The following is a 23,427-nucleotide window of genomic DNA, read 5'->3' on the forward strand; positions in this document are numbered from 1 at the left end:
GTTCTTTTTGATTGTATTTCAGTTCTTAGGTATGTCTTGTTTGCCCTCATGTGTCAGTCTCCTTTTCCCTGGCTCCCTTCTGGCCTCCACTGTTCACACCTGCTCCCAATCTGCTAATTAGCCTGGGCTTTGTTTCTCTCTCCCTTTTATTCTCCTCCTGTTCAGTAACTCTTGGCTGGTTTGTCGTCATTTTTTGCCCCCTTCTTGTGAGTATTCCTGGTTTTCGGTTTTTGTGGATTTATGTTTTGGATTTTTGCTTCTGTTGGACTTTTGGTTAATTAAATCTTCAAAAACCACATCAGCTTCAGCCCGCATTCGGGTCCTGTCAAACCTCCACTCCTAATCGACAATTGTAAACCTTCTTATCTCCCTGTCTGTACATAGATATTTAGTAGTGATGGTGAGATGAAGCCTCATGAGGAATTGAACCGTTTGGCCAAATTGCTTCAACGATCCCCACAGTTCATGAGGCTTCATGTGAACACGTCACCACCTACTGGTGGACAGCAGAACTACAGTTAGTAATAAAATCTATTTTTTTTTGCAATTGTTTTTCTTTTTTTCCCCTTTTAAGTTCCATTGAAATTGTTAATGGTTGGTGTGTATAATAAAATCTTTTGTAAGTTTTTTTTTAAGTGTAAAATTTCCTAGAACACTCATTTAAGGGGCACCGTTTTTCTGCCATTTTAGTGAAATAAACTTTTTTTTGGGTTTTAATCAGGTTGGAAGTTGTGTTCAACCAATCTTTTGACTAAACCGACCTAATTTACCCAATCTATATTTTTACTCGGGCAAAACGATGCAAATTAGTCTCATCAGCCAAAATAATTAAGTTTAATCGCAACTTTCAAAAGAGAAAGACCGGTCTTGAACCGTCAAACTCTAGAGTGAGATACTGTCTCTTACAGACAACGCCACTCATGCAGACAGTCTGATCTAGGAGAAAATCCTACTTAATACTTATTTGGTGGTTTGCTCAAATTTTGATCATTACATTGTTTATTCAAACCAAATTAGCTTTAAGCAACTACATTGGTGGGAAAAACAACCAGTTTATTCTTAGAATCTATCCAAACTTTATCCAGCTGACAGCAGCTCTCCTCGCAAACTCCCACATCTTGACTGAACAATGAGGCTGTTTAGATGCCTGTCAAAATTCTTGCGCTTCCCGAACCACATACCGAAGCGGTCACGTGGTATCACGGTAGCGAGGCCTCGGACGTCATCAATTTTGGCCCCTCCTCTAAATGAATCACGCCTCGACACGCACTTCGGGGAAACGCCCCCTCCATTACTCGACACACGCCTCGAAGCCTCGGCTCATCTCATATCATCACTAATATTTAGATAGATTGACAGACATAATTCTTCATAATATTTGGTTGATTAATTTGTCAAGCAAGTAAGCACACCTTATTGTGTGAAAGGATTATAATACTGCTAAACAAAGATGATAAAACTACCTTTTTCAATAGCATTTCAATCTGAAAAACTCACACGGAAAGAAAAAGACAATTAGAAGAGTTTTATTTATACAATTATTTTGAGACTTTGGTGCTCAGACCTCGGCAGGAAACATTAGCCCTGAATTTTGCTTTAATATGCATAGGCAGGTGCATTAGAACAGGAGTTTTTCCCCAGGCCTGTAACTTGTGGTGGAGTGGAGGTAGATGAAGTTGGTTCAGTCCACAGACTGCTGGTTGGCGAGATGATCTGCTTCAACTGATTTGGTGAGACCTGGAAGACTGTGTGAGCTGATACTAGTGCTTCACTCGGGTACCAGAACATAGATGTCCAGCTTGGATAAACACAGGTTTTCACGAACCTGTCCATGATTAGCAAGCATGAAGCAAGAGTGGGGAAGAAAAATTCCCCCTTGGGAAGAAATTCTCTGGCAGAACCAGGCTCAACATGGTGTTCTTCTGCCAGACCGGTTGAAATTAGATGCGGAATGCAGTAAGACTCCGGGAGGAATTAAACTGTTATAAAGACGCGGTTGAAGAGCACCATGGAAAATCCAGATGGAGCTTAGCTACGATGGTGGAGAAGAGGATGTAAGTGGGTTAATTTGGGTCATCTGAGACAAAATCAGACCTGGTGCAACCACTGCTTGCGCTTGGCTGGGTAGCATGCTGAGTTTTGAATTTGAAGACCTTTTAAGATGAACTCTGGATGCTGATTGGGCTTTGTGGAGATGCGGTTCTGGGCTTATTGGTTTGCTTCAGAGGCAGATGAGCCTCTGATGAGGGCAAGTAATTTAGTTTCTTGAGTTACACTTCCGCCAAGGCTTTATTGAGGCTGTGCCTAATTTGTCCAGTGAGTCCAGTGAGTTGACCTGAACAGTGAGTTCTCTCTGCCCTGCATATGCCATGACATGACATGTATATTACGAGAATTTCCCCATTGTGGAACAATAGAAATTTTCTTTTTATTTATTTATACATATTTACACATATACATTGTGTTGTACAAAAGCCCAAAACATTGTAAAATCATTTAAATTTTACTCACAGGAAACCAATATTCAGATTTTGCTTTGTATAAGGATTAAAACCAAACAGGCTGCTACCTCTGTGTCATTAGATCTCATTGAAGTTGAAGTTGCATTCAAATATAATATTCATTCATAATTCTCTATGAAAGAAATTATTCAGATAAAATAAGAAAATGTAAAAAAAAGAGGAATATTTATGCTTTTCTCTACCTAAATAAAAATGAATCCTAAGTTAGCATGAAAAATGCACGTTAGGAGTTGCAGTGCTCGCTTCTCCTATTCATAACTGAAAATATTGATCTAAATCGACGAATTCAAGAATCGTGCCTTTTGCATGCTGAGCTCCTGAGCTGTCCTCTACTGTACATAAGGGATGATATGTAAATTGATCAGTCTGGGGGGGAAATATGGCTGCAAGTCAGGAGTATCCAGATTTATTCCTCTTCAGAAACAGTGTTATTTTACCTGTTCTACAAATATTTTAAACATATTTTTATCAGCTTACCAACATTTCCACATGATTGTGGAAATATTGTTTCCTCTCTTTTTTTCTTATTGGATCCGTTTTTCCCAAGAGCACATGATGCATTATTCCCCCACGTGTGGAGTCCCCACTCCCACCCTCACATAGGTATTTAGAGCTTCAGTTGCCATTTATAGGTGGCTGTGATGTAACTGGTGGGACCTTAAAATGTAATTCTGGTGTTGAGGAAGGATTGCTATCGTAAATGTTTGATGAAGCACGAGGCACTCTGCTCGCACCGCCCAGGCATTTCCAAGGCTGCCCGTGGAGGAAAGGGGCTTTTTAAAGTGTGACTCTTCTCTGTCAGGGCCAGGTGGAAGCCCTCGGGTACAAATGAATCATAGGGAGGTTACCACAGAGGAAGTGTGTGCCGCCTGCCCACATGACCACACACACACATTCCAGTGCTGCCTCTCATGCTCTGCTCCCCCCCTCCTCTTTCCTTTACGGCATCTTCTTCCCTGCATCTACTCATACTCCTGTGGGAGCTAACTGGGTACAGTATTCCTCCGTTTTGGAAGTTTATCCAATTTGGCAGGTGCCGTCTCCCACTTATCACTCCTGTAAAATCTCCTGGACTGTCTGGCAGCAACAAAACATTGCCCTTGATATGACTGCACTTGATTTTGTGGCTTATTGTCATTTATCTAAGGTCTCAAAGCTGGAAGGGGCCAATGGGCGTTTCCTGACAGGGAGGCAACAGAGCGTGGCATTTCACCATCTGGGCCACACAGGGATCAGCACAAGAAGAGTGCCTGATCTAGATACATCACTAGCCATCAACGGTTTGAGAAAGCTCGCTGCTCGTTACACAGGACAGGACGGGCGACAGAGTGCTCACCCTGCAGCTCTCTCTCCCCCTCCTGTTACATATTTGTGAATCTCGCAGTACAGCACAGAGACAAAGTCAAGCTGTTGTGATTGCTGCAGATTAAGTGAGACATGCTTTTTAAAAGTAGGGCAATTCATGATGTTTTCAACCCTTCTGTTTCTCATAAAAGATGTTAAAGTTACTGATTATAGCTTTGATTATACATGATATTTGGGCCTGTTTTTCAGTGCTGGGCCCTGTTTCTCTCCTAGGCTTAGCTTAGGCTGAGCTTAGCATCTGTATGTGCTTTCAGAGATAACCTTTAAAGACCTCCGATTGATTTTATGAACAATGCACCAAGTCAAAAAAAAACAAAACAAAGGACAATACAACCATTAAATAATTTAAATGTTTCTCTCCTATACAGAGTGACCTATGGTGCTAGTTTATTCTTAGTTTTTCTAAAATAGAAAGTACTGTAATTCTTGCTATGTACTGTGTATACATAGATCAGTGCGTTTATGCTATTTTTTACATATCTTCTGTCTTTTTGAACCCTGGCATAAGGCCACTCATGGGGAGCCTGGATCTGTTTCTGCTGGAGGTTTCTTCCTGTTAAAAGAGAGTTTTCTCTCTCCACTGTCACTGCACGCATGCCCGGAGTGAGGCATTGCTGTAGAGTCAACGACATAATGCAAGTGAATGCTTCTGTTGGAACATGTTCATTTTGGAGCAGTGTTTGCAAAAGTATGTATGACTACATGGTGTACCTTTCTGTTTGACCCCCCACACCTGGGAAGGTTCACTACTGGTCTACAGTATATCCTTTCCTTTGTGAGTAATGGCTTCCATTGTGGTTCCCTTTTAAAATGGTTACAAAACCATTTTAAAAGGTGACCAAAGTGATTTTAATATTTTTTTCCAAAGAGCAATTCCTTAAGGGCAAATGCTGTTAAAGTTAACAATGTCCATACCTCTGACAGATTTAGGGTTAAAGTTCTGACTGGAAAGTAAACAAACAAGAACATAAATAATTGGATAGCACATAAAGAAGCAGTTCTACTGCTGAAAATCCAGTTATGTACAAGAGACAATTAGTTATTTGCTTACGTTTTCCCACTGAAGAATATCCAAGTTTCTTTGCACAAAATGTATCCTTATTTTGTAATTCAAATTGATTAGCAGAAATGCTTTTTCTAGATGAATAGAAATGCACTTTTTCAAAATTGCTGCTTTGTTAGCTGATAAGTAAAATTTGAAATAATTTGGGATAATCCTTTCAAATAAAATTTTCTTGTTCAGGACTGCTTAATTTTTAAATTAATTGAAATTTTCAGAAGATTTCTTAGCAAAAGGTTACAAAAATTCATTTTAAAATATGAAGTTTAAATATTAAAAATGTATCCCAAAAAAAGCTTATAAGTCAAAGCTGCATTTTTATTTTTTTTTTGGACTCATGACTGAAGTTGGGTCATAGTAGATCATACAAAATGTGTTTTCATTTTCTTTTCTAAGACTGCCTATGTGTGGTAGAACTAAAGTCTTAAATACATCAGTTTTAATTCACTACTCCAAGCGGCGCAGAGCTGCCGTCAGTAGCAACTTCTTCTGCCCCTGACCTCACCATTATTTTGTGTTCAAACCGAACATTATTCCAGTGATTTTCAGCACAGCTTTCACACATTTTCTTCTATACTAATAGCTGTGTACAAATTGTATTTTTGCACTGGTGGGCGGTCAGAGCCTTCAAGGCCTTAACTGCCCCCCTAAAATCAATAAAAACTAACTTAAATTCACAAACTAAACTTGATTTTCTTTTTTCCAACTGTATTATTTTATTGCAACAATCCTTTCTCTTAATTTTGTATCTTTTCTCTTGGCTGTGCTGCTTCCATTATATTGATGTGGTTGCTATATTTTTTCTCCAATCAGATTTCAGCCTTCGTATGTTGCCATGTCAATCAAATCTGCTCAGAGCCTTCAGAATCAGCAGTGCTGGCTGATCTTACCTTAGCAACATTAGTAAGGAATGTTTTCTTCAGCCCACCAACTTTCAGATTTTCCCCACTGGGCCGGCTAGTGGGCCCACCCTTACGTCAGCTTTTTCTGTCCTCTGATTGGTCAGTTAGAGCAAAATGTTTAGAGCCAAGTTACGCTAGCCACAATCTGCATTTTAAGTTTAAAGTTTTTTCTGACCTTAATTGCTGATACTAAATGGAGACACTAAGACTTCCTGCACAAAGACATAAGGATGGATTTTGTTTATAAATAATCAGCATTCCTGCTGAGTGTGATACATTTTATTTTTATGCTTTTTATCAGGTAACTAGATGCATGTCGATGGATGTCGATACTGAACGGGTAATGATGACATAAATTGTGGTAAAGCTGTGGTTAGTGTAGAAGATTACGGTTGTCTAAACAGGGCTTCTTGCTAATTGACATCTGTATTCCACCTGAAACTAATCTTCCTCTCGGTTATCACACCTGTCGTTTCAAATTGATGTCCAACTATATATATATATATATATATATATATATATATATATATATATATATATATATATATATATAGAATATAGAAAGAAATCTGGGCATCAAGGGATAAGAAATACAGGTGCTGGTCATAAAATTAGAATATCATGAAAAGGTAGATTGATTTCAGTAATTCCATTTAAAAAGTGAAACTTGTATATTATATTCATACATTACATACAAACTCATATATTTCAGATGTTTATTTTGTTTAATTTTGATGATTACAAATGACAACAAATGAAAATCTCAAATTCATCATATCAGAAAATTAGAATATTACTGAAGACCAATAAAAACAAAGGATTTATAGAAATGTTGGCCAACTGAAAAGTATGAAAATGAAAAGTATGAGCATGTACAGCACTCAGTATTTAGTTGGGCCTCCTTTGGCCTGTATTACTGCAGCAATGCGGCGTGGCATGGAGTCGATCAGTCTGTGGCACTGCTCAGGTGTTATGATAGCCCAGGTTGCTCTAATAGTGGCTTTTAGCTCTTCTGAATTGTTGGGTCTGGTGTATTGCATCTTCTTCTTCACAATACCCCATAGATTTTCTATGGGGTTAAGGTCAGGAGAGTTTGCTGGCCAATTAAGAACAGGGATACCATGGTCCTTCAACCAGGTACTGGTAGCTTTGGCACTGTGTGCAGGTGCCAAGTCCTGTTGGAAAATGAAATCTGCATCTCCAAAAAGTTGGTCAGCTGCAGGAAGCATGAAGTGCTCTAAAACTTCCTGGTATGTGGCTGCGTTGACCCTGGACCTCAGAAAACACAATGGACCAACACCAGCAGATGACATGGCACCCCAAACCATCACTGACTGTGGAAACTTTACACTGGACTTCAAGCAACGTGGATGAAGTGCTTCTCTTCTTTTCCTATAGACTCTGGGACCTTGATTTCCAAAGGAAATGCAAAATTTACTTTCATCAGAGAACATGACTTTGGACCACTCACCAGCAGTCCAGTCCTGTTTCTCTTTAGCCCAGGCAAGACGCTTCTGACGCTGTCTGTGGTTCAAGAGTGGCTTGACACAAGGAATGCGACAGCAGAAACCCATGTCTTTCATACGTCTGTGTGTGGTGGTTCTTGAAGCACTCACTCCAGCTGCAGTCCACTCTTTGTGAATCTCCCCCACATTTTTGAATGGGTTTTGTTTCACAATCCTCTCCAGGGTGCGGTTATCTCTCTTGCTTGTACACTTTTTTCGACCACATCTTTTCCTTCCCTTCGCCTCTCTATTAATGTGCTTGGACACTGAGCTCTGTGAACAGCCAGCCTCTTTAGCGATGACCTTTTGTGTCTTGCCCTCTTTGTGCAAGGTGTCGATGGTCGTCTTTTGGACAACTGTCAAGTCAGCAGTCTTCCCCATGATTGTGTAGCCTATAGAACTAGACTGAAAGACCATTTAAAGGCTTTTGCAGGTGGTTTGAGTTAATTAGCTGATTAGAGTGTGGCACCAGGGGCCATCAATTTTGAACCTTTTCACAATATTCTAATTTTCTGATATGATGAATTTGAGATTTTCATTTGTTGTCATTTGTAATCATCAAAATTAAACAAAATAAACATCTGAAATATATGAGTTTGTATGTAATGTATGAATATAATATACAAGTTTCACTTTTTAAATGGAATTACTGAAATCAATCTACTTTTTCATGATATTCTAATTTTATGACCAGCACCTGTAGATTAAGTTGAGGGGGCCTGGGTACTATATGCACCGCCCACCACTGTATTTTGTAATCCTTCTGTCTTTGACTCTTTTTGTTACCTGGTGTGAGGAAAAAGCCTTAATATTGAGGAAATATCCTAAATGTATAAAACGGTAAATCTTTTGGGACCTGCAGTCATCCTTATCCCTCTGTGCTGCCATCCTTCCCAGGTTGTCATGGGTCAATGGTGCCCATTTTCCACCATGATGGGGGAACTATCCCTTTTGTCTCGAATCTTGGAAATACATTAAGTAGGTGATAGAAGTTGTGAATTCTGGTCTTTTGCAACCTTGAATTATTCCTTTTTTCCCCTGAACAGGATTGTTGCTTTTTAAGGGATCATTGTCCAGTTGTATGATCTGCATTGGCCAAAGCTCGGCTATGGGTCAGATGGCTTCCTTTCACTCAGGAATACTTTGAAATACTGAGATGTTATTGGAATATTCAAAGACAGCAGTGTGGCCAGGTCATATGGCTGCTAAAGGAACCCTAAACTTCACTCTATTATCAGTTTGAGGTGTTTGCGCTGATTTTCTTGCACATTTCTATTGTTGATGTTTCTGTTTGCTGTCATCGTACATTTCTACTTTACTCCCATCTTTCCAGAGATGTGTGGCTTATTTAGGGGCAAATAACACTCTCTCCCTTGGAAAAAAAGAAACAAAAATAACTTCCCCTTAAATATTTTGGAAAGAAGCAACAGGGTACGCTGTGTGAAGTGAATTTTGTTCCATTATTGTTGCAAGCCAAACATATTTTAGAATTTTTTTGTGTAATATAATCCAGAAATCAACATTTTAGGAAGCATTTTATTCAAAAAAGGTTTTGAGAGTGAATTTGCTACCCTTAAAATGTTAATATAAAAGAATATTCAAACTTTCTTTTTTTTTTTTCTACAGATTTATATTTTCATGTTCTTTTCAAATCTTTGATTTTCAGCTTGAGTTATAGAAATCAAATTTTTTTTTTTTCCTAGTTGTTTCCGGATAATATTCTCTTTGCTTTAAGCATGATACAATCTCTCACCCCGCACGTGCACATTGACTAATAAAATGTTGTTGCTAACGTCCAGAAGATGAATAGAAACAGACCTTTGCTCTTAACTCCAGAGGAAAGCCGTCCCCAGAAGTTAAGAGAATAAGATCTTGAAAACACAATTTTAAAAGAATTAAATTCATAAAACCTAATCTGAAAAACACAAAACATTGAAAATATTAAGAGCTGAAAAAAGTTGAAAAAAATATTTTATTTCTGCTTTTTATTTTTTCTGCTAATTTCCGTTTACAAAAAATTTGTTTGCAAAAATAATGGATCAAAATTCAATTCAAAATCATGTATTAATTTAAAATGTCTTTTATTTTGAGTCTTAATGCAGTTGAGGCAATTTGCTTTGTAGTAAAACAAACAAGTATGTAATATATATATATATATATATATATATATATTAGTGTAATATCCAGTGTGTACTGTTTAATTTAAAATTTTTTATTACAGTTCCTTAAAAGTTTAATTGTATAGATCTAGGCAAAGTTTAATGAGAATTCCCTTAATTAAAAGACTAGAACTGGGCAAAATGTTGTAGAGCTTGGGATAATTGTTCTCATTGTAGAATGAGAGGTGTAAAACTTTTAAAAACATTTTCAGAATGTTGGAAACCATCCCAGAGGAGGTTCCTGTGTTTGCTGAAGTGTTTCGCGCTCTGCATCGTGGTAATAGGCAATAATCCGTCATCATTCCTAAAGAAGCAGGTAATACGGATAAAGGTTTCACAACAGAAAAGTTTTCTAACTAAAAGCTCTGTTTATATTACATCAGCTTTATGAGCAATATCTGACAGAATAACCTAGTCTTAGATAGGTGGATTCCTTCAGTCAGGGCCCATTTAAATAAATGCTGTCAATTTAATACCTACTAACAAACCTTTATGCATGAACCGTTCTAGAAATGGTGGTATTGTCATGGACTTTTAAAACGGCTGAAATTATTTTTTTGTTAATTGTTTGAAAGCAAACGCATTCATTAATTGCTGATAAAGTGAGATCTAATCCAACTAATATAGTTATCTCATCTCTAGAGCTGCAATTTGGAATTCAGCTCTATTAAAAAGAAGTTTTACTGTGGATTGTTTAATCTGTTCTACTATTTGTATTATACATTTTAAAGTTACTAAAGAAACATACTTCTTCCTCTGCTTATATTTTCTGAGCTCTGTTTTCTGAATGAAAACCAAACCGTAGTCTATACACACTCTTATCATATTACACCCAGAAGTGTATACGTTATTGTTATTTGTAGAGATTTAGAATTTTCTCACCTCCTCCAAATAAGTCATTAATTATTCATAACAGAGGCAGAGGTGAAGGTCACATGGTATAAAGGAAATGTCTGTTTGTTTGTTGCTCTTATCTATAACAGAAGTTAGAAGCTTAAAAGAATGGGAGGGGGGGGGGGTGCAACATGGCTTTGAAATGTTCAGCCTTTCTGTTGTCTGCTGAGGTTTTACACTTTTCAGAGTAGCAGCCTTAAAATAAAGCTCAGGTACAGTATCTCTTGATCTCTCGTTTGCCTTGTTGGGTTTTAGATTGTGACTTAATGTTTGGTTTCTCACTTACTGGTTTAGGTGAAAACGATTCAAATTGACTTAGTCTAAATGTAATGTATAAAGTGAATTGTGTTCCTTTATTGTGGCAAGCAAAAAACATAGTGTTTAAAATGGAAATTTGAAAAAGAAAAATGAAATCCAAAGAGGAAACCTTAGAAATCTTAATCCAAAAAGTTTTTGAGATGAACTGTTTTCTCACATGTTTTTCATTCAGTTCTATATTTTTAAACTTTATTTTTCTTGTAAAGCTGTTATAATTCCAAGCTTTTTTCTTTTAATTTCTCTCTTTCAGATTAATAATTAGGAATTTAATTCTTTTCAAATTTGTTTACCGATCACATTCTCCTCACTTCAATCCCGATGTCAGCGCTCGCTCTTGACAAGCGCATTGACTGCATGGAAATTTTTGCCTCTCCTTCCACAGGAAAGCCCGCCCACAGAAGTGAAGAAAATGTGATCTGGAAAAATCAAATATAAGGAAATGCAATTTTTACATTTCAATCTCAAAAAATTAAAGTGTACAATATAAATTGACTACAAATATGGAAAAACCTTTAAAAAAAACAAACATTTGATAAAATGAAAAAAGAAATAAAAAATTAAATCTATGAAAACAGCAAATTTACTCTCCAAATTATCTCGTGGCTAAGAAGGTTTTCAAAGATTTCTGTCCTAATTGAATTTTTTCTAATTTTCATATACAAAACATGTTCTTTTGCTGCACCAATGATGGAGCAGTAAAAGAACTACTCTCTTTGGAAATGCAGTAAACTGACGTCCCATAAAGAAGAACAAAGATAGCTTGGTTGTAATTATAGTTTCAGGGATTTAAACGAGAAACACCCTTCTTCTAATTACAATTAAAATAATAATAGAGCATGAACCAACCTGTGATATGAACGTTTGGAGGACTGAAACATGGTGGCACCCTTACCGAAAAATTAGCTGGTTCTAGTTGGACAGAACTAGCGCTTGAGGACCTGGCATACGTCATTTACCTAGTTGTCATAATTGGTTTTAGAGATCTGACCCACATGCAGAGAACCACTCAGAGACCAAGGGTAAAGTTGAACAGGTTTATTGAATGTAGAAAAACACTGAAGAGGAAGCTGGAACTCAGCGGACTGGTGAACCGGAAAGTCTGAAGGGGAGTTCACAGTGATCAGTTCAGGGACTGTAGGAAAAATGACTGAGGTGTGAATATGCTGGAGAGAGACTCACTTTTTGGGGGCTCTTTGTTAATCCTTGAATCCAGTTTCTGGAGGTTTAATCCAGAGAAGAGGGAACTCGTTGGAGAGTGGACAGGCAGACACACGTTGAACCCAGAGGAGTACAGGAGCGGACTGTCACTTGGTTTTCCAGATGAGGACTTGAAAGGATCGTGTGGAGATTTTCCCCTGCTCTGTGTGAACTCCGTAAATCCTTCCAAGGGGAGAAGGTCTAGGCTATCCAGTTATACAGGGGGGCTTCCTGCCAAAGAGCAAAGACAAGAAACAAGATAAGACTCAGAGAAACAATGCTAAGGTTTAGACTCTGCTAATTTCAGCTTGGCTAGAGTACCCAAAACTGGCAAACAATCTGGCGTCGAGGTAGTGACAGCCCGCTGCTCAAGTACTCCTCCAGTAATGACCCAACAAGCCGCAGGAGTGCAGGGAGGCCCAATGAGGACAGGGCACCACCTGGTGGTGGAGAGAGGGAAAAAAACACAAAAACAACCCGCACAAATTGGAATCCTAACACTAGTATGCATTGCTATTAGGTAAATTACCTAACATACAGCTTATAGTACTATATGTACTGTATTTGATTTTCATATATTTCTCAAATAAAGTCTATTGTCAGAACTAATCATAGATCCCTTTAAGAAACAATTGGTCAGCTTAAGTAATTAGTAATTACTCTAGTCCTAATGTTTTTTTGTGTGTGTGTGTTCACATTATTAGTCTTAAAACCTAAAGCCATTTTTTTTAGTAAACTAAAATAGATTTCTGTCTGCTGCACATTTGGATGACGGAGAGAGGAAGCTCTACTTCTGGAGCCAACCCCAGGCGACCGTTCAAGGAATGTTAAAGTGCAAAATTCAGGCTGCCACTCAGGCTTGAGCTTATTCCTCAGCCTCAGGGGCTGGTAAAAGTCCATACATTTTTATACAGCTAGATAGGTCCTCCTACTCTAAGTCAGAACTTCTCTACTATTTCCTTTCAGTCATCTCTCTGGTGTCTTGGTCCTGCCATTTTAATGTGGACATTTTAGCCTTTCCAAACTTGTGAATCCAAAAGTATGTCAGCAACGGGGGCCATCTCTACTGCTGCATTTATTCCTCCTGGTGTAAAAGTGAAAAACTGGGATGCAATGTAAATTTTATGACTGCCTCCGCCGCTGCTCCTAGCAAAATGAGAGTGCCAAAAAAACAAAAAAAATTGCCCTGTGCTGTAGTTTTGTTACTCTATGGATTAAACATATACACTGTAAGCCTGCTGTTGTTATTGTCTGCTTAATGTTTCTGCATTGAAGAGATGAGGAGAAAAGCTTTCCTTAATGAAGTCAGAAGAGGATTAAGAGTAAACAAGTTGTCAGGGTCAGCATGGAGGCTAATTAGGAGAGTTTTAATGATGTAATAACTTTCCAGTTGAACTTCTTTTGCCATAGCAGGATAGACGTGTGATAAAATTTTTTTTCCCTGTCCGTGTCTTTGTTCTTTTCAGGAACCTGCTGGATAGAGACACGTTCTCCAAGTCCGATCCAAGTAAGCTTCTCTCTTATCTGTTTATGTTTCATGGCCAATCTACCACCCATCCCCATGTCACCCATAGATCCACACAATGGCTCCCCAACAGGTTTTAAGAACACTCAAATGTATTTATAATACCAACCCGCATGTGTACACTTTGATGCCGTTTCTATAGACAAGCATGCTCCACGTGCCAACACGTCATAACTGAGCAGGAATCAGCTTGGCATGCAGCACAAATAGACTCACAAGCACTCATAGAGAGACGCACGGTTTTGCTTGTGTGAATCAGCAGGCATTTGCATATGTCGGGTCGTATTCGTCACTGCTCTCTGCTCTTGATGTGAGTGAGGGGTACCAGATCATCCTCACACAACGTCCCAGCCACACTCACATGGACACACAGCTCATTTGCTTGGCAGCTGGGGTTCAATTGGGTCTGCTGATCTAGTGGTTTCTTAAAGGTCCAGCCTACACCTTTAACAATAATAACAAAAGGTCCCATTAGCCTATTAATCTGAACACCCTGACAGCATACACTCTCCTTTGCTTTTAGCTTGTTTGCATTTGGTTAGCCACTTTTGTGCTTTACAGTACAATCAATGATAGACCTGTTTGAATTGGGTTTTGTTTAGATTAGGGATCTTCAACAGGGGGTCCACGACCCCCAGGGGGTCCACTGAGGTGCTGCATGTTTTTTTTTTTTTTCTTTTCTTTTTTTTTATATTCCCCTTGCAATTTTATCCACTAATTGACATGTCTTTAAATACAAATTAACATGAATCCAACACACTGTAGTAAACAGATAAATGGAGGCAGAAGATGTCTTTAGTTATCAAAGCACACATTCAGCGACACATAGGACCTCTTTCACGCTGGGCACAGTCTCATTCACAACACCTGTCCCATCAACCAGGAATCAGAATCAGAAATACTTTAATAATCCCAAGGAGAAATTACTTTCGTTACTCCATCTGTAATGGAGTGACTATAGGACCAGTTTGATATAACACAATTTCATACAAGATATATAATTAGGGGGTCCCCGCTCCATCTCACCATCAGTTTGGGGTCCTTGGCCTGGAAAACGGCCCCTGGTTTAGATTATCTTTTTTTTTTTTTGATATGATTGCAGTTAATTTTTGCTTCAAAAAATGTCATGTGAGGAAAGTCAATAATATCCATTAGCCGCTCAGAGCTATTATGGTATTGGAGGTCACAACCTGTCATAGTGAATAAGAGTCAGCTTCTATAAATGTGCATCTGTATGTATCTTAGCCATAAAAATACATAACTACAAAAAAAAAGGTAATGTAGATTGGTATATAAGGCAGAGAAATGTATTACTAGTTTATTTTTCATAGGTCGCCTGAGCATCAAACCAATGGTTTCATTCAGGTTTTGGACCCAAATACAGAGAGATTAACTCCCAGAAGACATGAAAAATAAGGTTTAACAAATTCATTGGCAACAGTGTGAAGGGCAGGAAATGTGAGTAGATTCAAAAACAGCGGTTACTAATCCGAGGAATCAATAGATGGCGCCCTGCTCCTCTTAAGCACGCAGGTAATGAGGCTGATGATATGCAGGTGCGGCGGCACCTAGGATATCATCATAATATCATAATATTATCATAATATTTGAGAATTTTTGATACGATGGGATTAAAAAAAAATTACAAATAATTATGGAACTTTACATCATGCTGACCCAAGAATATGACAACTGTAAAGGTGTTTTCAGACCAAACATGAATGTCATCTTGGTTCCAGCACAGGTGCTTTCTGCCAGGCAGACTGCTCTAATCTTCTGTTGTCCTCCTCTGAGCTCCCTCTGTTAGCTTTCAGAGCTACTCTTTTCAATTCAGTTAATTTCTATAGTGGCAATGCACAACACATCCTCTCAAGGCACTTTACATGGCGATACAACCAGATCACACAGTCAGATTGGTGAACGTTTTCTACATAGGAAAACCAGCTGATTGCATGCACTCATTAACTTGACAGCAATGAATCACACCAAAACCCTGCATGTAGTAAACAGCGGAGGGGAAAACTCCCTCTGACAAGGAAGCAACTCTGGCAGAACCGGGCTCAGGGTGAGTGGCCTTCTGCTGTCTATGGTTCTAGGTGACAGAGGCGGATGTATAAAACATAGAAGCACTGATCTATAAATACTTTCATTCTATGTTAGAAAAGGTCACAGTAAACTAGCTCTACAACTGGCTCTATCTGGGAAAGAAAAAGTTAAACAATTTAGCTCTGAGCTAGTTTATGTCAAAGGGATGAAAGATTAGCCATAGCCAGAGAAACAGGCCCAAGCACTAAATATTGGGCTTAGGCATCTTGTTACTGCCTGGCAGATATCTCCAATCTACCACTGTCCTCCTTTGATCCACTGCTGGTAGCTCATGACCCTAAATCCAGGTCCACCTTGTTGAGGTGGAACCAGCAAGCATGACAGATATTACAGAGCGACAGCCCCTGAAAGCAGTGTTGATTTTCACCGCCATCTTAAATTTAGTCTTAGTGTTCGTCTTCATGTTTTTGTCACATTTTAGTCATTACGATATGTATCCGTTTTATCCAGTTTTAGTCGACTAAAACTCAAAAAGGTTTTAGTTTAGTTTAAGTCAATTTTATGTTGCACTTATTTTATGTTGCTGTCATATCTACACTCTCTATAATTACCCACCCATCTTACTTGCTATGAAAGACCGCCACTCTTACAGTTTGTTCATTTACAAACTGACCTCAACAAATGGGAATGCCTATAACTCATCTCCCGGTCTGGGAGATCTTGTAAGCGCGTTAATAGCAACATTTCACGCACCCAGAAGCGATTAAAAGGTGATTGATAGTACCTACAGACTTAAAAAATTAACAGAATGCAATGAAATATTTGCTTTCAATATAGTTAGGGATTCCTTTTTGTAGAAATTAAAGTTTTGCATAACCTCTTTTGATGATGAAATAAAACCTGATAGTTAGAACAAAAGTGTTGTTTTACGCTTGGCAGAGAATGACCAACAACTTATAGTTTATTAAGTAGTGAGGGCAGGGAGTGCCATATTGCTGAGAGTGAACCCTCAGTGTGGAGCAAAAGTGCAGACTCTGAGCTAAGCGGGTGCAAAGACGTATTTCTGCACACCTGGAAATGCTGAATTTGTCTGAGTAAAGTGCTGTACCAGACCTTTCCAGCCTACTTTCACCCCCGCCACTGCCATGATCCATCTGTGGTCATGCAGAATGTGCACCGCTGCACACCAGGTGGGCTGCATGACCAAACAGGACACAGCAGCACGTCTGATAACGCTTAGCAGTTTACAGCACAATTGTGCATTTTAAACGTCTGACAGACCACCCGCTGACATTTTTATTTAGTTTCGTCTCATCAACGAACACTCACAACATGACTTGTCATGGTTTCTTCATCAAAGATCCATGTTTACCTCGTTAATTTTCCTTATCGTCATGAAAAAAGGAGTCTCAACGAAATAACGATACCGCCTTAAAGTTAAGATTTTGTGGAGACAATCGTGTTTTGTGTGAACTCACTGAAACACGATTGTTTCATTGGCTTTTTGGTTGGCTGTTTTAAATTTAAAGCACTAGGTCATTCATTAACTGGGTATTTTATTGATTTTTGGTTTTGTCTTGTTTTTAATCGAACTCTATCAACCTCCGGCGACCCGGTGGACCTTAAAGGAGAAGTTCGGTTTTTTACACTTTAAGCCCATTTTCTGTAGTGTCCAGGATGAAATCGAATGATCGACACCAAAATTTTGACAATTGCTCCTGTCTCTGCTTTTTGGCTCATTTAGAATCACCCCCTGGCTGCTTTAGAATGGCTTTCATAGAGCATGTCAGATAATGTCCTTAAAACAACCTTAAACATTCTTTTTTTAAAATATGCTACTCACCGTGTCGTCAGCGCTGTTCAATGACGTTCCAAAAAAAGTTTCGTGAAGAAAAAACGTTCCTGTAGTGTTTTATTTAGCATTTTGTAAATCCCATTGAGTTCTGTAGGAATAGTCAATATTCCGCTGCCACCGGAAACGGAAATGGGGCCTGTTTACACAGTTGTAGTCTTTTCGCTTCACTCTGTGTACTCCGACGTCGAGAATCAAGAATCGACCTTTCGTATTCCATTTTCAGAGTTTTTTAAAGTGTTTAACAGAGACGTTAGCACCTCGACGTCGGAGTACACAGAGTGAAGCGAAAAGACTACAACTGTGTAAACAGGCCCCATTTCCGTTTCCGGTGGCAGCGGAATATTGACTATTCCTACAGAACTCCATGGGATTTACAAAATGCTAAATAAAACACTACAGGAACGGTTTTTCTTCACGAAACTTTTTTTGGAACGTCATTGAACAGCGCTGACGACACGGTGAGTAGCATATTTTAAAAAAAGAACGTTTAAGGTTGTTTTAAGGACATTATCGGACATGCTCTATGCAAGCCATTCTAAAGCAGCCAGGGGGTGATTCTAAATGAGCCAAAAAGCAGAGACAGGAGCAATTGTCAAAATTTTGGTGTCGATCATTCGGTTTCATCCTGGACACTACAGAAAATGGGCTTAAAGTGTAAAAAACCGAACTTCTCCTTTAAGTGGGGGTAATAACTCAGAATGCATAAAATGCCACCGGTAAAATTTTTACCAGCAGGTGGAGCCATTGTGCACAGCTCCAAGCTGACACCAAAAGTTCCAATCCCCACGGCTCTGGAACTGTTATAGCTGGAGGTGTGAAATTTTCTGCATTTGTGGTTGACATGATGTAGAACAAATATAATACAATAAAATCTGCCTTTTCTTAAGAATGTCTTTATTACTGCTGTTCAAAAAAGACCTATCATTTCTGAGAAAATAAAAAAAACAACTTTGAGTCATGTTTGAACTGATGCAGGTTGGTCTGTGTTCTAGTCACCCAATTTTGATTTATATATTAGGAAACTAGAGGGTGTTAGCTTTCAAATAACGTATTGGACATGTAATTTCGGGTCACAGTTCCTAAGTAATTTGCTTTTCCATTTGGGTATGCAAAATAGGCGAGGATTCCCCAAAATTAGGTGAATTTTAAGAGGTTAAACTAGATATTGAAAGATAACTTTTTTTTGTACTATGCAAATCTAATAATGCCTACTGGGTAATGTTAAATATTCCAACAAAAGATATCAAACATTTATCAAAACTGGTTTAAGACACATAAAACATGTAAGCATTTAGCTTTGGGAATTGTTATGTAGGCAGAAAGAACCATGATAGAAGTGTATACATATAATTGATCCTGCAGGATGGTCAAAAACCCATTAATCAATCAGTCAGAATCAGGTGTGTTATATTTTTATTAATGACAACAAACATTTTAGAATTTCTAAATAACTTCTAGTCATGCTTTTTCAAATTCATTATTGCTTAAAGCTCCAGATGCATATAATGTAGATAATTAATATAATTCCTTGTTTACAGCTGTCTTAGTGGCCCCTTGTAAAACACTTTTGTTTGTCAGATACTGCCCTAGATATAATTATTAATAAATGAAATGTTGTGTTGTGGTTCATTGCTGGTGAAGCCCAAAAAATCCAGAGCTCCTAGAATTGTGGATTAGACCTTTAAATGTCAGATGGTGGAAAAGGAGGATGAGCATCCCTGCCCGCCCCAACATTTATCCAAGGAGGCACTTGTGCTGCGTCCATGTCTCTGCTCTGCTGACAGCACTGGCCCCAGTCACACAGCATTAGACTGCCTCGACAGAGCCGCACACTCACACACAAACACAGCGGCCACACACACACATGCATCTGAGGCCACCGGCAAGCTCACAGACCTTATTCATATCAGCTTATAAAGCTGAACAGCAATCCAGTGTTTTACTTTTGAGCATGTTTGTGACCCTGTGTGTGTGGTTGTGTATTCCCTCCCTTGTGTCTGCTTCAGCAGACTGGAAAAGGGCATTAAGCAGCCAGGAATCCTGTCAAACTATTTACCTTTTATATTGCTTACAGTGTAACAGTAAATATGGAGTTATCTAGAAAACGAGTGATTAGGTGGAGAACGTGGTGCACCAGTATTTCTTCTGTTTTGCTTTACTTAATAAAGTGTTTACTTAGATTAGAACATTTGGATTAACCTAACCTATAATTTAATTAAAATACACTCACCGGCCACTTTATTAGGTACCCCATGCTTGTAACGGGTTGGACCCCCTTTTGCCTTCAGAACTGCCTCAATTCTTCGTGGCATAGATTCAACAAGGTGCTGGAAGCATTCCTCAGGGAGTTTGGTCCATATTGACATGATGGCATCACACAGTTGCCGCAGATTTATCGGCTGCACATCCATGATGCGAATCTCCCGTTCCACCACATCCCAAAGATGATCTATTGGATTGAGATCTGGTGACAGTGGAGGCCATTTGAATACAGTGAACTCATTGTCATGTTCAAGAAACCAGTCTGAGATGATTCCAGCTTTATGACATGGCGCATTATCCTGCTGAAAGTAGCCATCAGAAGTTGGGTACATTGTGGTCATAAAGGGATGGACATGGTCAACAACAATACTCAGGTAGGCTGTGGCGTTGCAACGATGCTCAATTGGTACCAAGGGGCCCAAAGAGTGCCAAGAAAATATTCCCCAAACCATGACACCACCACCACCGGCCTGAACCGTTGATACAAGGCAGGATGGATCCATGCTTTCATGTTGTAGACGCCAAATTCTGACCCTACCATCCGAATGTCGCAGCAGAAATCGAGTCTCATCAGACCAGGCAACGTTTTTCCAATCTTCTATTGTCCAATTTCGATGAGCTTGTGCAAATTGTAGCCTCAGTTTCCTGTTCTTAGCTGAAAGGAGTGGCACCCGGTGTGGTCTTCTGCTGCTGTAGCCCATCTGCCTCAAAGTCGACGTACTGTGCGTTCAGAGATGCTCTTCTGCCCACCTTGGTTGTAACGGGTGGTTATTTGAGTCACTGTTGCCCTTCTATCAGCTCGAACCAGTCTGGCCATTCTCCTCTGACCTCTGGCATCAACAAGGCATTTCCGCCCACAGAACTGCCGCTCACTGGATGTTTTTTCTTTTTCGGACCATTCTCTGTAAACCCTAGAGATGGTTGTGCGTGAAAATCCCAGTAGATCAGCAGTTTCTGAAATACTCAGACCAGCCCTTCTGGCACCAACAATCATGCCACGTTCAAAGTCACTCAAATCACCTTTCTTCCCCATACTGATACTCGGTTTGAACTGCAGGAGATTGTCTTGACCATGTCTACATGCCTAAATGCACTGAGTTGCCGCCATGTGATTGGCTGCTTAGAAATTAAGTGTTAACGAGCAGTTGGACAGGTGTACCTAATAAAGTGGCCGGTGAGTATATATACCAATAGAACTACCCTTGGGTTTCTGATACGGTGATTCCTTATCTCTGTCATTATCAACTATTGTTTGGGTTTTGGTTTGCAAAACTGTATATCTAAATAAGACATTTATTCTTAAATTAAGTGCATTTTTACTTGAATTGGGCAGGTTAGTGAGACACTTTGCCAATGGAATAAGACAATTTACATTTTAAATACTGTAAGAAAAAAATACAGCAGTCTCCTATTTCAAGTGCATATTTTCTAATGTTTTTATTTTAAAGGTAAAAACGCTCATTCCATTGGCAGATCATTTTATTTTCCTACTCAAATTAAGGTTAAATACACTTATTTTAAGATTTTTTTTTTCATTTCAGAATATTTTTGCAGTGTATGTATTTGGTTTTTAAAAATCTATATATTAGGGTTTTCTAATTATTGTTAGTAAGCTTTTGCCATGTATAGTATTTATGTTTTGTAATAAGGCTTTTCTTAGTTATTTTATGTGTTCTGTGTATTTTTTTATTTTGACTCTTATATAAGTGTTGCTTCTACTTCATTCATGGTTCTTTTTGTGCTTTGGTTGAATTTCCTCTCTTTTTTTTGTAGTAATCCGTCATCTTCACTGTACGGCCCTGCTCTGACACCTCCCTCACCTCAGCATTCAGCCGGTTTCAGCTTAGCTGATTCATGCTTGATGCTTCTGCGAGGTCCAAAAAGCCAGATTATGTCATTTTAGCTTCCATGCCATGCACGACTCTGGAAAAACAAGGCAGGAAAGCAACAGCTCCTACTGACGAGGATTTTGCAAATATAAACATCTAGAGATTTTTAATTTAGTCCATAACTATCACTGTGATCAACAGATTGGGGGGAAAAACTTGTGGAAAGAAATTACAGTCACTTCGTTAACTTGTGTTGTGTTGAAATCAGGTCATGCAGAACATGGCCCCCTTGAATAAGCCACAAGGTTTACCTGCAGAACATACCTGTCTAGCATAACTGAGTGTTTATACTCACCTGGGTTTAATGTCATGCTCTACTTCTCAGAATTTCAGTTCAAATGTTTCCAATGCTTCTGACCAGAATCTTTGGTTTTGCTTATTCCAGTTCCTTGTCCAGTTTTTCTCTTTCAGTTAGTAAATTACCCCTTTTTTGTGATTCGGTTCACTCCAATTTAAATCTGGATGAACTTACACAGTTTCTTAGGAATTGTAAGTGTAAGTTACAATTTGCGGCTAGGCGGAAGTCTGCACTCTTCGAATGCTTTTCTAGTTTAAATGTTTCCGTACAGAGACTTTGGAGAGTTTTGGAACATGTCAGATTTTTCCCCATTCAGAAATGGACTTACTGGTGTTTTCCCTGGTAGAGGGTAGGACCTACTCGTTGGCTATGTAAAGTCAATCTGTCAATCCATTTTCTGGATGGAAAATACCCAAGAGGGGTTACGAGGGGTTCTGGTGCCTATCTCCAGCTGTCTATGGGAGAGGCGTGGGATCCAGCCTGCACAGGTCGCCAATCCATCGCAGGGCAACACAGAGACAAACGGGACAAACAACCATTCCTGCACACAATCACACCTAAGGAGAATTTAGAGAAGCCATTTAACCTAACAGTCATGTTTTTGGACTGTGGGAGGAAGCCGGAGTACCCGGAGAGAACATGCATGCTCAGGGAGAACATGCAAACTCTGTGCAGAGTTTGCACAGAGAATCGAACCAGGAACCTTCTTGCTGCAAGGCAGCTGTGCTACCCACCGTTCCACTGAGCAGCCCACTATATAAAGTCATTTACCTTATTAGTTCACAGCTTTTTTTCCCAAAAATCTTTGTGATTACCAAGATTTTTCTTGGCAAATCCACATTTTAAATATGTCCTCTGAAGTACACTGTGTTAAGCATTAACAATCTTACTGGTCTTCAGCTGCATAGCAGTCTGTAAGGTTAATGTATGTTCTGACGCTCTTCTATCATCCTGCATTAAGGTTTTGAACCACTGCACTATTGTAGCCTTTTCTCTAAAAAAAATCTGCCTCATGTGCCAATGACCATTGAGTGGAGCATTTCAGGAGATTAATTGAACTACAAATGATCCAACCAACTCATCTAGTTTGGCTTCTCTACTGGACTTAAGAAATTCTGCTTCCTTTTAACACATCAGCTGTAAAAGCCATCCAATTTGACTCTTTAAAAGACCTTTCTAATTGGTATTTCATTTTTTTTTTTTTTTCAATTTCCTCTTTTCTTGCTCCATATTCACACCATTGGCAGTGACATTAGGTTACATGTTGTTTTTTTAGGGAGTTTTCCGCACCAAAGCAAGTGATATTTTCAAGGCTGTGATTTTAAAAGAACAACTATTTCATAAGATATGATACAATCTAGAGAACGAGTGCTAACCCATCCCTGCCTAAATTATAAGGTTTGTTCACAGAGAACCCCCCCATGAATAATCAGATCTGATTTTGAGACTAGAGATAATTTTCACACCTAATCTCAACAGCTCATAATTCCATGATTAATTCCCTCATGTCCATTCATCAGTACCTAAGCTTGTCATATATTAACATTTGCATAAATTTGCAATTAATAAATGCTGCAGGTAATGATGATGCATGTTACCTCAGAAGTTGTTGCCTCCATAATCACAAGCC

General features: G+C 38.9%; 1 protein-coding gene across 1 annotated transcript in view; it reads left to right on the forward strand.

Moving 5' to 3' along the window:
- LOC119772739 (copine-8-like) overlaps positions 1-23,427 on the forward strand; it is a gene marked incomplete at its 3' end in the record, with an annotated part of 159,445 nt that overhangs the window by 16,729 nt on the left and 119,289 nt on the right. The window contains exon 2 of the mRNA XM_038269334.1: positions 13,389-13,429. Within this exon, the coding sequence (XP_038125262.1) occupies positions 13,389-13,429 (41 nt within the window). The remainder of the gene's footprint in view (positions 1-13,388; positions 13,430-23,427) is intronic.

The sequence above is a fragment of the Cyprinodon tularosa genome, unplaced genomic scaffold (genome assembly GCF_016077235.1).
Source record: "Cyprinodon tularosa strain WSP-4 unplaced genomic scaffold, ASM1607723v1 ctg728, whole genome shotgun sequence".
Lineage (NCBI taxonomy): Eukaryota > Metazoa > Chordata > Actinopteri > Cyprinodontiformes > Cyprinodontidae > Cyprinodon > Cyprinodon tularosa.